Source organism: Ranitomeya imitator, chromosome 5 (assembly GCF_032444005.1).
Source record: "Ranitomeya imitator isolate aRanImi1 chromosome 5, aRanImi1.pri, whole genome shotgun sequence".
In the NCBI taxonomy this organism is placed as follows: Eukaryota; Metazoa; Chordata; class Amphibia; order Anura; family Dendrobatidae; genus Ranitomeya; species Ranitomeya imitator.
This window is the reverse complement of record NC_091286.1, coordinates 368003079-368018182: the sequence shown is the minus strand read 5'-3', so window position 1 is coordinate 368018182 and position 15104 is coordinate 368003079. Positions and strand designations below refer to the sequence as shown.

At 40.5% G+C, this 15104-nt stretch overlaps 1 protein-coding gene across 1 annotated transcript in view; it reads left to right on the top strand.

Annotated features, from left to right (window-relative positions):
* COL19A1 (collagen type XIX alpha 1 chain) overlaps positions 1-15104 on the top strand; it is a 1728692-nt gene that overhangs the window by 1262942 nt on the left and 450646 nt on the right. Inside the window, exons 25-26 of the mRNA XM_069726653.1 lie at positions 12286-12339; positions 14450-14539. Of these exons, the coding sequence (XP_069582754.1) occupies positions 12286-12339; positions 14450-14539 (144 nt within the window). The remainder of the gene's footprint in view (positions 1-12285; positions 12340-14449; positions 14540-15104) is intronic.

Genomic DNA, 15104 nt, shown 5'->3' with positions numbered 1-15104 from the left:
GCCCAGCCACGTAGTATATTGCCGAGCCACATAGTATATTGCCCAGCCACGTAGTATATTGCCCAGTCACGTAGTATATTGCCCAGCCACATAGTATATTACCCAGTTACTTAGTATATTGCGCAGCCACGTAGTATATTGCCCAGTGACGTAGTATATTGCCCAGTCACATAATATATTGCCCAGTGACATAGTATATTGCCCAGTGATGTAGTATATTGCCCAGCCACGTAGTATATTGCACAGCGAAGTAGTATACAGCACAGAGCCACGTAGTATATTGGCCAGTCACGTAGTATGTTGCCCAGCTACGTAGTATATTGCCCAGCCAGGTTTGTCACAGGTGAAAAAATAAAAAATAAACATATACTCACCTTTCCGAGGGAGCCCTTGTAGTCCACAGCAGGTTCCGGTCCCAGGGTTGGTATTAGCACAGGACCTGTGATGAAGTTGTGGTCACATGACTGTGATGTCATGGCAGGTCTTTGTAGCGCAGGCACGCAGGGCCTGTGATGATGTCGCGGTCAAATGACTGTGACGTCATGGCAGGTCCTTCTCGCGCAGGCGCGCAGGGCCTGTGATGACGTCGCAGTCACATGACCGTGACATTATGGCAGGTCCTTCTACCACCGGAACCTGCAACGGAAGATGGCGGCTGGAGCGAGCTGCAACGGAGGGTGAGAATAGCAGGTTTTTTTTTTTAAATTATTTTTGACAGTACATTTTTTACTATTGATGCCGCATAGGTGTTAGGGCTAGCAGAACGCACCAAATAATAAGATAGATTAAGGTGCATTCGCAGCCCGGGGTCCACTGTGCAGAGATGGAACCTGCTGCCAAGTAATGACGGACTATATGGCGGTACAATGTGAAAACACACACGGGTTAACTTCACCCTGTGTGAAGGAAGCGAACCCTGTTTAAGTCACAGGGCCACGGTACCGCACACAAGAGCGCAAGCAAGGAGTCATCAAGCTCAGTCCCAAGACTTGGGATCTGAGTCCGACTAGACTACTTGCACTCGACACCGCTAATGGGGTGTCAGCGTAACCAAAGTAATAATAAAAGATGCACGAGAGTGCATGCAGTGCCGCACTGGCGGATGCCACTAACCACCTAGGCTTGGGTCAGGAAAGCGCTGTGAAAGCGCACGGCGCTGCACTGGCAGTCACAGCAATTAGACGCTGTATGGTGTGTAACGTGCTGGTGGCTAAGTCAGGCGCTAGATAGCAATCACCCACCTTCCGCGAACAGTCATCCAATAGGGAGGGGATTTTAATGAACGACTTTCACTCACAACACACACACGTTAACAAATGTACACTAGCGCATGGCCGTGCAGTCATGCGCAGCTTATATAGCTGCAGCACGTTCAGGACCTTCCAATAAAGGACCAATGTGAACCTCTGCAGCATCTGAGCATGTGACCCTCGACCTCCAATGGGAGATCTCACCCTGGGCATGCTCAGAAGGGAAAAATCAGGACTTAGTCCCAAAAGCGTCTGCTCGCCGCTGCCCAGCACTGGCTTCAATGGCAGAAGCAGGCAAAGCAGCAGCAATCCTATGCACAGAGTGAGACTGAGCAAGACGCTGGGAACACCGTCTCCGCTGAGCAGACTCCGCAGCGGCTGGAGAAGAATGGGAGACCGCAGCAGAGATGGTTCGAGATTCCCCCTGTGCAGAGGCGGGAACTCGACACCTAACAATAGGCAGCATCAATAGTAAAAAGTTGGGGACACACAGGGTTAATAGCGGCTGTAACGGAGTGCGTTACCCGCGGCATAATGCGGTCTGTTACCGCCGGCATTAACCCTGTGTTAGCGGTGACCGGAGGGGAGTATGCGGGCGACAGGCACTGACTGCGGGGAGTAAAGAACGGCCATTTTCTTCCGGACTGTGCCCGTCGCTGATTGGTCGCTGCAGCCATGACATGCAGCTGGCGAGACCAATCAGCGAGTGAATAACCATGACAGACAGACGGAAGTGACCCTTAGACGATTATACAGTAGATAAGCAATCTACCACCAGGGATGAAATCTTCAAATATTAAAGTGCGGGTGAAAAACCAACATATTTCTAAAGTAGTAATGTTCTTGTTCTTGGTATATGTTGAAGTTCAATAACATTTTACTAAATACTTGAAGTTTGTTCATCACCTTTATTTTTTCACCTATGAAACCTTGCCTAGGCGACTAGAGGGAGAGCAAAGAAGGTAGCAAATTCATAGTATATGTTGTATATGATTGCAGGATATCCTGAATCTATGAGAGATATATATCAAAATGTGCATGGATAGTAATATTTGTACACACATGGCAATTCCTAGTATATTAATGACAGTCATTAGAATATGTGTATGCACATCTAGACACTGATAACGTAACATAATTAGGAATATATTAGTAATGTAAAATAGTATATATTTTCAGATTTAAACCCAGAGGAACCCTGGTATTTAACGCAAAAATCCAGCAAGCATCTCTGTTATATAGAGATTGTTCTCTGTTACCACCCCGATTATAAAAAAGAACCTGTTCTATAGCAAATGCCAGAGAAATTGATACATTTTTGTTAAGTTTATTCATAAAATATCTGTCAGCGCTGGAAATATGCATTTTACTTGGTTGGTAAATGACTTTTAAATGTTCTCCGATCTGAGTTTTTAAACCTCTCGTGGTGCCACCCGTGTATTTCAAATCACATTATGAACACTGTCACGGATCCCTCTCCATGATGCCGCTAATTTATCACGTACTCGCTCTCAGCACGTGACTTGGGGGTTGTGCCTGCAAGGGTAAATATATTACCCCTCTTTCAGTCCAGTATTCAACCTCTGACCTATGCTGTAATGGGAGCATAAATCACACACTGACCCAAGCCACACACCCGCTCATACATGCTGCCACCACTCACCGCATACATGGGCGATGAGTCCTGGAAATTACTGATACTGTCTTCCTCCTACAGATCATACAGCTTAAGGTTATGGATTCTTTTAGAACATTCAAGGTTCAACTTGTTAAAGTTTTATGCTTTAATACAAAAAGGTTCAGTGCTTCCAGTAAGAAAAAGGTATAAAAATATGACAATAAAAAGACATACAGGTATGCAAACCAGTATAAAATAAACAGGAGAAAACTTACAGATATGGCTAACTTTGTAGTCTGCTTTTCTGCTCCCTGAGGGGGGTGAATATGGAGTTGGTGGAACACATCAGTTTCCCAGGCTGCCCTCACATGTGAACACGATTCTATGTATACAGGCCTAATTTATAGCTTTACTCTTGAGGTCATATTTCTAGACCAGCCCCTCAGGTTAATATCATAATTGCTTGTTTTTTGATTGGACTGTGGCCGCTCCCCCCAATGAATATATTATTTGCTCTAGGATTCCCTGTGTAAAAGTTCTCACAGATAGTGTCAGGCTGTAATTGACATCTCTCATCAAAGAGCTTCCCTTTTTTCTTGATTCCCAGCATGAGCCCCTGGCAAGAGTGGAGACAGTAGTCTGCCCTCTCAAGATATATATGCTGTGACCTTTGTGAGGCCTGCAGTTTCAGGACAGATGTTCAGCTACTGCTAGTTGCTCATATAACCCTAGTCATATGTCACTACACACATATAGATATATGTATATTTCACCACAAACACTCAATGACATATACAAAATGATCGAAGTTGCAATTTAAAAAATCCTTGACAGGACATTCATTTTTCCTCTTGGCATCAAAGAAACCCTATTTTTTCTGGACATATAAACATGTCGCATGAGGCATTTTTCATGAGATTATACTTACTGGGTGATTATATGTTACCCAAAGATGGTACTTTTTCTGGATATTATTTGCGTGTCATCTTTGAGTATTCATTTCAGAAGGGGGTCATCAATTAACATGGGTGAATAGTTGCAGACTATTTTCCATTGTTATTGCACTATGAACTATATTATAAGACCAATGTTGTTTTTTGTTGGTTGCTTCTTTGGCCTTAGTTGATGTGTTGCTTTTAATCAGAGCATCATATTATTTGCAATATTAAAAGCTCTGTGCGGAATTTGATTTGCACAACCCCATTTTTCAAATCTATTCCAGAATACTGTATAATATTTTTTTTACAAAAAGTGCATTAGTGCTACAATTTCATTCAGCCCTAGTTAGCTCTCTGACTAGGATGGATTTGATAGTATGTAGGTAATGATGACTACAGGCAAAAAGCATGATATTGCCTGTATTTGGTTTCCTGTATGTTTTAATAATAATGAGTGAGTGTTCCACTCCTGGGAGTTCTACATCCAGGAAAACAATAGATTTGTTATGAGAAAAGTGAGTAAATTTGAGGTTTGAACCATTAGAATTTAAGAATCTTAAAAAATCCCACTATGACATACAAATTGCTGCACCAAATCGCGAAAATGTTGTGTATGTGTCTGCCATACCAGCAGATCAAGGTGATAAGAGCATTGTTTGAGGTAAATATAAATATTTTCTCCCACCATGCCATAACTAAACTTGCAACTGATGGTGATCGTTGGGTGCTCATATTAGACCATCGGTGTCCTCACGTGCATACACAATTACTAATGACTGCCGTTATTATATATTACGAATAACAATGTGTGTACATACAAATATTACTATCCATGCACATTTTATATATACTGTATATATTCGAGTATATATAGCATATATACTCGAGTATAAGCTGACCCGAGTGTAAGCCGACCCCCCTAATTTTACCACAAAAAACTGGGAAAACTTAATGACTCGAGTATAAGCCTAGGGTGGGAATAGCAGCAGCTACCGGTAAATGTCAAAAGTAAAAATAGATACCAATACAAGTAAAATTAATTGAGACATCAGTAGGTTAAGTGTTTTTGAATATCTATATTGAAACACAAGCCCCATATAATGCTCCATAAAGTTTATGATGGCCCCATAAGATGCTCCATATTAAAATATGCCCCATATAATCCTGCATAAAGGTTAATAAAGGCCCCATAAGATGCTCCATAGACACATTTGCCCCATATAATGCTGCACAAATGCTAATTATTGCCCCATAAGATGCTCTATAAAGATATTTGCCCCATATAGTGCTGCACAAACCTTGATTATGGCCCTGTAAGATGCTCCATACAGATACTTGCCCCATATACCGTAATGCTCCACAAACGTTAATTATAGCCCCATACAGACACTTGCCCCATATAGTACTGCACAAATGTTATGGCTCCATATAATGCTGCACAAACGTTATGGCCCCATAGATGCTCCATACAAACACTTGCCCCATATAGTGCTGCACAAATGTTATAGCCCCATATAGTGCTGCACAAATGTTATGGCCCCATATAGTTCTGCACAAACGTTATCACCCCATAGATGCTCCATACAAACACTTGCCCCATATAGTGCTGCAAAAACGTTATGGTCCCATATGGTGCTGCACAAACATTATGGCCCCATAGATACTCCATACAAAACACTTGCCCCATATAGTGCTGCACAAACGCTATGGCCCCATAGATGCTCCATACAGACACTTGCCCCATTTGCTGTTGCTGCGATAAATAAAAAAAAAATCCCATACCCACCTCTCCGTCGCTCAGGCCCCCGACACTTTCAGTAGTCACCTGCTCCTCATTCTGGCGCCACTCTATGTTCAGCACTGACGTTCAGCAGAGGGTGCGCACTTACCACGTCACCGCGCCCTCTGACCTGAACGTCACTGCTGAAGAGAGAGTGGCACCGGAACGAGGAAAGGTGACTATTGCGCAGCGCTCCCCTCCCTGATATACTCACCTGGTCCTGGCGCTGTGCAGGTCCCTGGTTTCCCCGATGCCGCAGCTTCATCCTGTACTGAGCGGTCACAGTTACCGCTCATTACAGTAATGAATATGCGGCTCCACCTCTATGGGAGGTGGAGCCGCATATTCATTACTGTAATGAGCGGTACCATGTGACCGCTCAGTACAGGAAGAAGCTGCTGCTGCCGGTGCCGGGGAAGCCAGGGACCTGCATGGACCGCACCTGGAGTAAGTGAGTACTATTAGACAGCCCCCGCTCCCCCTCCCCTGCCGACCCCTGGGTATGACTGGAGTATAAGCCGAGAGGGGGACTTTCACACAGGGGTGTGTACAGCGGTCTACCAGCACCTAGGTGAGGCATGTTTCCCTGTGTTACCTGACCTTTTTTGTGCCTGATATGTGGCACTTAACTTTTGGTTAGGTCAATTATCTACCTACAGACCATACGTATGGTTTACCTGTAATAGGATTGATACTGTTGGGACTCTTATCTGGGACATTTCTATGCCTGTACCCCTAAAAAGTATGAGAGTATATCTCTAATTTTGTATATTATCTGTGTGCGGTGGACCTATTTGTCTGGTATCTTTTGCATATTGTTGTGTGTATTGCACTGTCATTAGGTGACGGTTTGCTTGTGTATTTTTAATATGGTATTGTTGTTAATAAAGTTTGTATTTATACCTTTTTAATAAGCTTCCATTTGTCCTCTTGATCTATATCTGATTGTAATATGGAGGTACTCGTTATTGTGTGTGGCTGACATCAGTCACTATAATGAAACTGGAAATTTTGATATTCAAGATATCCTGCAGTCATATACAGCATATATTATGAATTGTGCATATGCTTTTTAACATGTTTTTACATTTACATACTAATATTTACCTTCCGCTCTCCTGTTACCTAAGCATGGTTTTATAGGTGGAAGTGAAGGCGAGATATAAACTTCAAGTATTTAGTAAGATTATTTTAAACTTCCACATATACCAAGTTTAAGAACATTACCACTTCCAAAATCCATTAGTTTCTCTGCAATGTATCACCATGCTTTTAAATGAATCAATAATGATGGATTTTATATTTAAAGATTAGGGATGAAAGCTGCATTGCTTGTCTCTAAATTATTGTGGCAATGTGCTTCGGTGTGTCAAAGTCATCCATATATAGAGGTGAGCTGGTCTACATTCTATCAACTTGGCGCAGTACCAGGAACATTTTTGTTCCCTAATCAGTGAAGCTTTTGTACAGTGGACGGTTGCTAACCACATGCTTCATTGGGTGACCACTGTTCACTCCCTGCAGAGTTTTTACTCAACCCTGTTTGCAGCCCTTGTATAGGGCTGATCAGGAAAGGGAAGCATTTTCAGGATCAAATAAATTGTTTAAACTATCAGACCAAAATTATTTTACTTCCATGAGCCTGATCATGACTGCAATTCTCTTTCACAAAATGTTCATTTATTTCTAAAATTGTTTAAAAAATACTTGGGGAGGAGAAATTGGCATATGACCAAGAAATGTGTGTTCCCAATCAGTAAAGCTTTTGCACAGTCAATGGTAGTCAGCCACAGGCACGACCAGATGACCAGTCTTTGCTCCTTGCGGAGTCTTTACTTCCTCATATGTGCAGTCTCTAGGTGGGGCAGATCAGAAAGGGATACATTTTCAGAAAATAATAAATTGTTTAAATTTATCAAATAAAATTTCTTTGAACACCATAAGTAAAAATTTTGACACAGAATTAACAATTTTACAAACAGCCAAGGCTGGAGAAATGTCAATGTAAACTCTTTTGATTTTTTAAGTCATTCAAATGTTTTTATTCTACAGCACGCATAGGTGGCAACAGCAGAACCAATTACAACATATATGACAGCCAGGTTCAGTCGTATTTGCACTGTGTCCTTTTTCTTGCAGATACTCTGAACTCCAATCCAATTAATTTCTGGCTCAGTATATTGGACCAGTGGTGACAAGGGACACGGTTTGCTATGATTGTACTATCATGTCCGACCTCCAGTTTACTGGCATTGAGGAGATTCAATGTGGCCGCTGTCTTTGTCACACCCAAGCAGACTGGGTTATCCTGTGCTAGTGTGGAAAACCTTACATTTTTCAAAATGAATCAGGCATGGATCAGTAATGACTTTCAATTATCAATGGTTGATACTAATAATTTAATCGACCATTCCATCTGCCTGCCCCGTGTGTTGCCATCTCCTACACACTTCTTCTGTTTGTACTATCAGTGCATAAACACCAACAAGGCAGGTATCTGTCCAGAAAAGGGATCATTTTTGGACCATTTATACAATTTAAGTAGCCTACAAAATCTGAATCTGCAAAAAGTGGTTAAATAGACTGCATTTTTCCATTTCTTCCCATGCGTTTACATCTAGCCTGATAGATTGAGATCACTAAGATATCTGTCTCACTGTGTTTGCATTTCAGAACTCAAAACAGGTTCAATACACTCATCACCTTTGAGTGTTAAACATTTGTATTTCAGGCAATTAGATGTTGCAGTATTGCCATTTGTGGCAATTTTATTCATTGCCAATTGATTTTTGGGGAAAATTTGGAAATGCCAGAAAATTTGAATTTCAAACAATCCCCTCATCGCTATACACAATATCTTGCCACAAAGAAGGCCGGAATTCAGTACAAAATTTCCCTGCAGTAAAACCTCAAGAGAAATGGAGAAATGAAGCATTCACTAGTGCTCACTATAATATTCTCTCAGAAAACAAAATTTGCACTTTAATATTGAAATCAATGGACTATCCATGAAATGCACAGGAATTTTGTGTACTCCAGAATAAGGATTGGTGTAAGGACTTTTCACTTTAGCTAAAAATGTGGACCCTGAAAGAAGAACCCATCCTGTAATGCAGGGGTGCACAACCCACATGCCACAAACCTATGAGGTCAGTTGTGTATGTGTCAAAGCCTGAGGAATGTACGGGGCTGGCAGTGATGGTAATGATCAGTGACCAATCAGCACATTTATTCCCTGCAGAGGAAAGCGCTCAATAGTTATGACTGGCGCCTATCAATGGCAGAGACTCCTCCTTAACAGGAGTTACAGGAATCTGCATTAACCAATGAGCACTCTCCCTGGTATTCACACAAAGTGCTGATTGGTTACTGAGATGCTTCTCTCATGTAGTAACATCCTTGCACTGTGTGACAGCAACTTCTGAATGGAAGGAACACTCTGCTGCCATTGTGGAGGAGTAGTGATGTTCCTTCTCTACTTGTCTAATGTCCTGTATATCATGTTGGACCCAATGAAAGTTGCTTTCCCATTGCTCCAGAGAGGGACGTGGTCCAACAGATTGTGAGGGAAGGGCTTACTGGGCATAGGGGCTTGAAGATTCTGTGATGATCTATGTGCCCAATCTGCAAAAGAAGGCAGGTCAGTAGTGTAAGTGGTGTATATGTTCAATACAATGGGGGAAATAAGTATTTGATCCCTTTCTGAATTTGTGAGTTTGCCCACTGACAAAGACATAATAATAATAATAATAATAATTTTTATTTATCTAGCGCCAACAAATTCCGCAGCACTTTACAATAGCGGGGACATGTACAGACAATAAATTTAGTACAAGTTAAGACAATTTAAACAGTGACATTAGGGGTGAGGTCGCTGCTCGCAAGCTTACAATCTACAAGGAAATGGGGGGACACAATAGGTGAAAAGTGCTTGTTATTTCAGGTCTGGCAATTATAATAAATAGGGATGACATGACATGAACAGTCTATAATTTTAAGGGTAGATTAATTTTAACTTTGAGAGATAGAACATCAAAAATAAAATCCAGAAAATCACATCGTATAAATTATATAAATGTGTTTGCAGTGAGAAATAAGTATTTGATCCCCTACCAACCATTAAGAGTTCTGGCTCCTACAGGCCAGTTAGACGCTCCTAATCAACTCGTTACCTGGATTAAAGATAGCTGTCTTACATAGTCACCTTTATAAAAGACTTCTGTCCACAGACTCAATTAATTAGTCAGTCTCTAACCTCTACAACATGGGCAAGACCAAAGAGCTTAATAAGGATGTTAGGGACAAGATCATAAGCAATAAATAGCCAGGTCTTTCACCGGGAAGGAACAACCACGGGAAGGATAGCATCCAAAAAGGAAAACCACCTATGCCAAAACATGGTATCCATCCACAGACAGCTGTTTTGGGGTATTTGCCCCTCATCAGTGTGGAGTAGGAAACTGGCTATTAGGAGCAGTACCTAGTAAAAGGACTATAAACATAAGGATGAATGACCTCGGGGAGATCAAACATCCAACCCCGCAGACACCATTTGCATATTTCCCATAAGGGATGGGAGCAGTGTTCTGGATCACTGCGTTGAGAAACACGTGATGGTGTCTCCGCGGTGTTGGTTGTTTTGATCTCCCCGAGGTCATTCATCCTTATGTTTATAGGGACAAGATCATAGACTTGCACAAAGCTGGAATGGGCTACAAAATCATAAGTAAGACGCTGGGTGAGGAGACAGCTGTTGATGCAATAGTAAAAAAATGGATGAAATACAAAATACAGAACTCTTACTGGTTGGTAGGGGATCAAATACTTATTTCTCACTGCAAAATGCAAATAAATTTATATAATGTATACAATGTGATTTTCTGGTTTTTATTTTTGATATTTTATCTCTCAATGTTAAAATTAACCTTCCCTTAAAATTAAAGACTGTTCATGTCTTTGTCAGTGGACAAACTTACAAAATCAGCAAGGGATCAAATATTTATTTCCCCCACTGTATGTAAGTGGTGTGTGTGCTGCATGTGTCTGATATGTCAGCAGTGTGTGAGATGCATGTGTCTGAAGTTTGAAGGTGTAGTAGGAAAACTTGCGTGGGTGTGTATGTGCTGTTTTTAGGGTGAGTGGTATGTGTGTGCCACGTGTGTCTAATATGTGAGTACTGTTTGTGTTGTAGATGTCTGATATAGGAGCGCTGAGGCTGCTACATGTGTGTCATGAGGGTGTCATATCCCCCTGGAAGACTTGGAGTTAGACAGTCACATCAGGTAATAAATCGCAGATCTTCGTTAGAGATGGTGTGATTTGTGTCCCATATTAAATAGATTTTGTTTCTTCTGGTGCTGAAGAAGTTAACATCCCTTTCTATGCTGTCAGAAGTATGCAGATCCATTTCAGCTGCTTCTTATCTGGTCATTACCTCTTCCTTTAAAATCTGGTCAGACCGCCTTATCCCTGCTGGTGAAAGTTTCATCTTCCTGTGCTGTGTGCTAAAGCTAAGTGGTTGGAGTAGAGTTGTTGTAGTAGTGTTCTGCGGTTTACTGTAGTATGTGTGTTTATTTTCTGCTTCCTGTTCCCATTTAGTTTATTCCTCCCTGTCCCTATCCTCCTCCCTATTGTTGGTTAGTGCTTTTGTATAAGGGGAGGGGACAGATCAGGGTTCATCAGGAGCATATTAAGGGCAGATACTCTTGCCTCTCTACCTTAAAGAGAACCCCCAGACAGGAATAGTTACAGGCCCCCCTTCCTTAGCGAAGAACGGTATGTATCTTATTTGTGACTGTTGTGCATACTACATACCATTTAATAGAATATGACTTGAGCAGCAGCAGAAAGGGAATAATGTACAATTTTACACATGAGTATATATGAGAATTTCATTATTTAGCAACGACTTGAGTACCAATGCCATATTATTATGACACCAAGCAACTTGAGTTTTATTGTAACCTCCTAAAAGTAGAAAAATATGACAATGTGGCCCACAGACTAAAAAAAAGTTGTGCACCACTCTTCCAGGGACTCAGAATGGCCTAAGGCCCCCTTTACACAACTGTATATAACCTCTACAGGAAAAAACAGTACAGTGCAGGTGTCATCAGTGTTTTGAATCAGTGTGTTATCAGTGTACATCTGTGTTTTTCTGGTATAGATAAGGAAATAATTAAAATACAAAGCTTTTCCTATACTTTGCAATGTTAAACACGTACAGCACACAGATGGTACATGGATGACATCCGTGCGCTGTACGTATTTTTCACGGATCCATAGACTTGTATTGGTTCTTGTCATTCATGCTGTCGGAAAAAAATGAACATGTCCCCGTGTGTTTCACATTGACATATGGCCCATGTAAAAACGCAGACATGTGAATAGTACCATAGATTATAATGGGCACATGTGAATGCCGCATGAACTGCAAACACGAACATGTGAAGGAAGCCAAAATATTTCAGAATTTCTTTTTAAATACAAGAAACATAATAATTGAAAGGTGGGAGTTAAGTGGTTTTCTCCAGCCTATGGTTTAATTGGATTTAAAAATAAGGTGATTAAGGGACTTCATCTATTTAAAATGTAATGTAGATTAATTTATATTATAATCCTGTGCTGTATTTTCAAGTGTGTTCACGAATTTGTAAACTTAGAGATAGGAAAAATTCCAAAATTTTACTATTATAACAGGGATTACCTGGAGAACACGGAATACCAGGAAAACCAGGCACCAAAGGAGAAAAGGTATGTTTTTTTTTACTTATTCTTTTTATTTAGCTTTAAAGTTGCAATGTAGTTAACCCCTTCATGACCAGAGCTTTTTTCTTTTTTCACTCCCCTCCTTCCCAGAGCCATAACTTTTTTATTTTTCCGTCAATGTGAACATGTGAGGGCTTATTTTTTGCAGAACTAGTTGTATTTTTGAATGACAATATTGATTTTACCATGTTGTGTACTCGAAAACAGGAAAAAAATTCCAAGTGTAGTGAAATTGCAAAAAAGTGCAATCCCACACTTGTTTTTTGTTTGGCTTTTTTTGCTAGGTTCACTAAATGCTAAAACTGACCTGACATTATGATTCTCCAGGTAAATATGAGTTCATTGACACCAAACATGTCTGGGTTTTTTTTTTTCATCTAAGTGGTGAAAAAAGTTCCAAAGTTTGCAAAAAAACAAAAAAAAACAAAATTGCGCCATTTTCCGAGACCCGTAGCGTCTCCATTTTTTGTGATCTCTGGTTGGTTGGGGCTTATTTTTTGTGTGCCAAGCTGACATTTTTAATGATACAATTTTTGTGCAGATATGATCTTTTGATTGCCCGTTATTGCATTTTAATGCATGTCGCGGCCATTTAGCAATCAGATAATCCTTTTTTTATTGATAGATCGGGTGATTCTGAATGCGGCAATGCCAAATATGTGTAGGTTTGATTTTTTTTTTATTGTTTTATTTTGAATGGGGCGAAAGAGGGGTGATTTGAACTTTTGTGTTTTTTTTATTTTTTATCACTTTTTTATACTTTTGGCATGCTTCAATAGCCTCCATGGGAGGCTAGATGCTGCAATAACTTGGTCGGCTCTGAGTGGGTGATGCTCAGATCGCCTCTATGTAGAAGAATTACTGCATTGCTATGAGCGCCAACCACAGGGTGGCGCTCATAGCAATCCGGCATCAACAACCATAAAGGTCTCAAGGAGACCTCTAGTTGTCATGCCGATGCACTGCTGACCACCGATCACACGATAGGGGTCAGCGGTGCGTGTATTTCCGGCCCGATGCCCGGAAGAACAAGTTAAATGCCGCTGTCAGAGTTTGACAGCGGCATTTAACTAGTTAATAGGCATGGGCGGATCGTGTTTCCACCCTCGCCTATTGCGGGCACATGCCAGCTGTTGAAAACAGCTGACATGTCCCGGCTTTGAGATGGGCTCACCGCCGGAGCCCACCTCAAAGTGGGGCTTCTGATGTCAGATATACTATCCCGTCTGACGTTCGAAAGGGGTTAAAATAAGTTATCAACTATCAAAGGGATAGGTGATAACTTGCTAATTGATGGGTATCTCAGCAATGGTTTTTCTCAGAATAGCAACATTTATCCACATTCCTCACTCTATTAATTCTATGGGGCTGCTGGAAAAAGCCAAGCTCAATGCTTTTCATCTCCAAAGAGAATGAATGGAGTGCAAGCTGAGCATGCACACTACTGCTGCCTTTCTAACAAATTATATAATTCCCCATTCTGCTGATCGGTGCACGTTCTAGAGGATCAACCCCCACGATTAACAAGTTATTATCACCACTGATGTTTGTTTTAACTGGACAACTCCTTTAAAAAGTATGCCGAAGGAAAATTTTAAATTACTTGTGCATTTAGTGAATCGTTTCAGATTGTGTTTCCTTACTTACTGATTCATTGTTATATTTAATACAAAGATATTATAAAATAAGATGTAAGAATAGTTACCTTGAGCTGTAAGACTAAGATGTGATAACTAAAAAATTAACTTAGTAATAGTTGCTAAGAAATATTTATTTCACATTTTAATGATTTATAACTCCCACTTGTTTTATTACTATAACTTCTTTGATTTTCTCATTAGCAAAGTTGTCTCTTGCAATGTAATGAAGTTTATGCAAAATATTTTTATTTTTTCAGTAGTATTCTGATTATATGACCATTTTATGTACTAGTTATATCAATATTTAATCACAATATTACACCTCAACAAAATGGTACAAAATAATTACAACTTCTAGCAGAAATGATAGAAAGCAATGATATGTGGATTCTGTTTAACAGTCTGTGTTTCCATACTTTAAGAACATGTTAAAATGCTTATTATCTATTTCAAAGGGGGATTCAGGGGGTCCCATTGGATCTCCAGGTCCTCCGGGTTCCAAAGGAGAACCTGGACCAGCAGGATTTGGATTACCTGGAGAACCAGTAAGAATTTATTTATGCTTTATTATTCTATTCCAGCAACTAATTCAATTATACGCTGTGTATACTGTTTATATATATATCAAAACTATGAATTAACACATGTGGAATTATATACTTAAAAAGTGTGAAACAACTAAAATTATGTCTTATATTCTAGGTTCTTCAAAGTAGCCACCTTTTGCTTTGATGACTGCTTTGCACACTCTTGGCATTCTCTTTATGTGCTTCAAGAGGTAGGCACTGGGAATGGTTTTCACTTCACAGGTGTGCCCTGTCAGGTTTAACAAGTGGGATTTCTGGCGTTATAAATCGGGTTGGGACGATCAATTGTGTTGTGCAGAAGTCTGATGGATACACAGCTGATAGTCCTACTGAATAGACTGCTAGAATTTGTATTATGGCAAGAAAAAAGCAGCTAAGTAAAGAAAAACGAGTGGCCATCATTACTTTAAGAAATGAAGGTCAGTCAGTCTGAAAAATTGGGAAAACTTTGCAAGTGTCCCCAAGTGCAGTGGCAAAAACCATCAAGCGCTACAAAGAAACTGGCTCACATGAGGACCGCCCC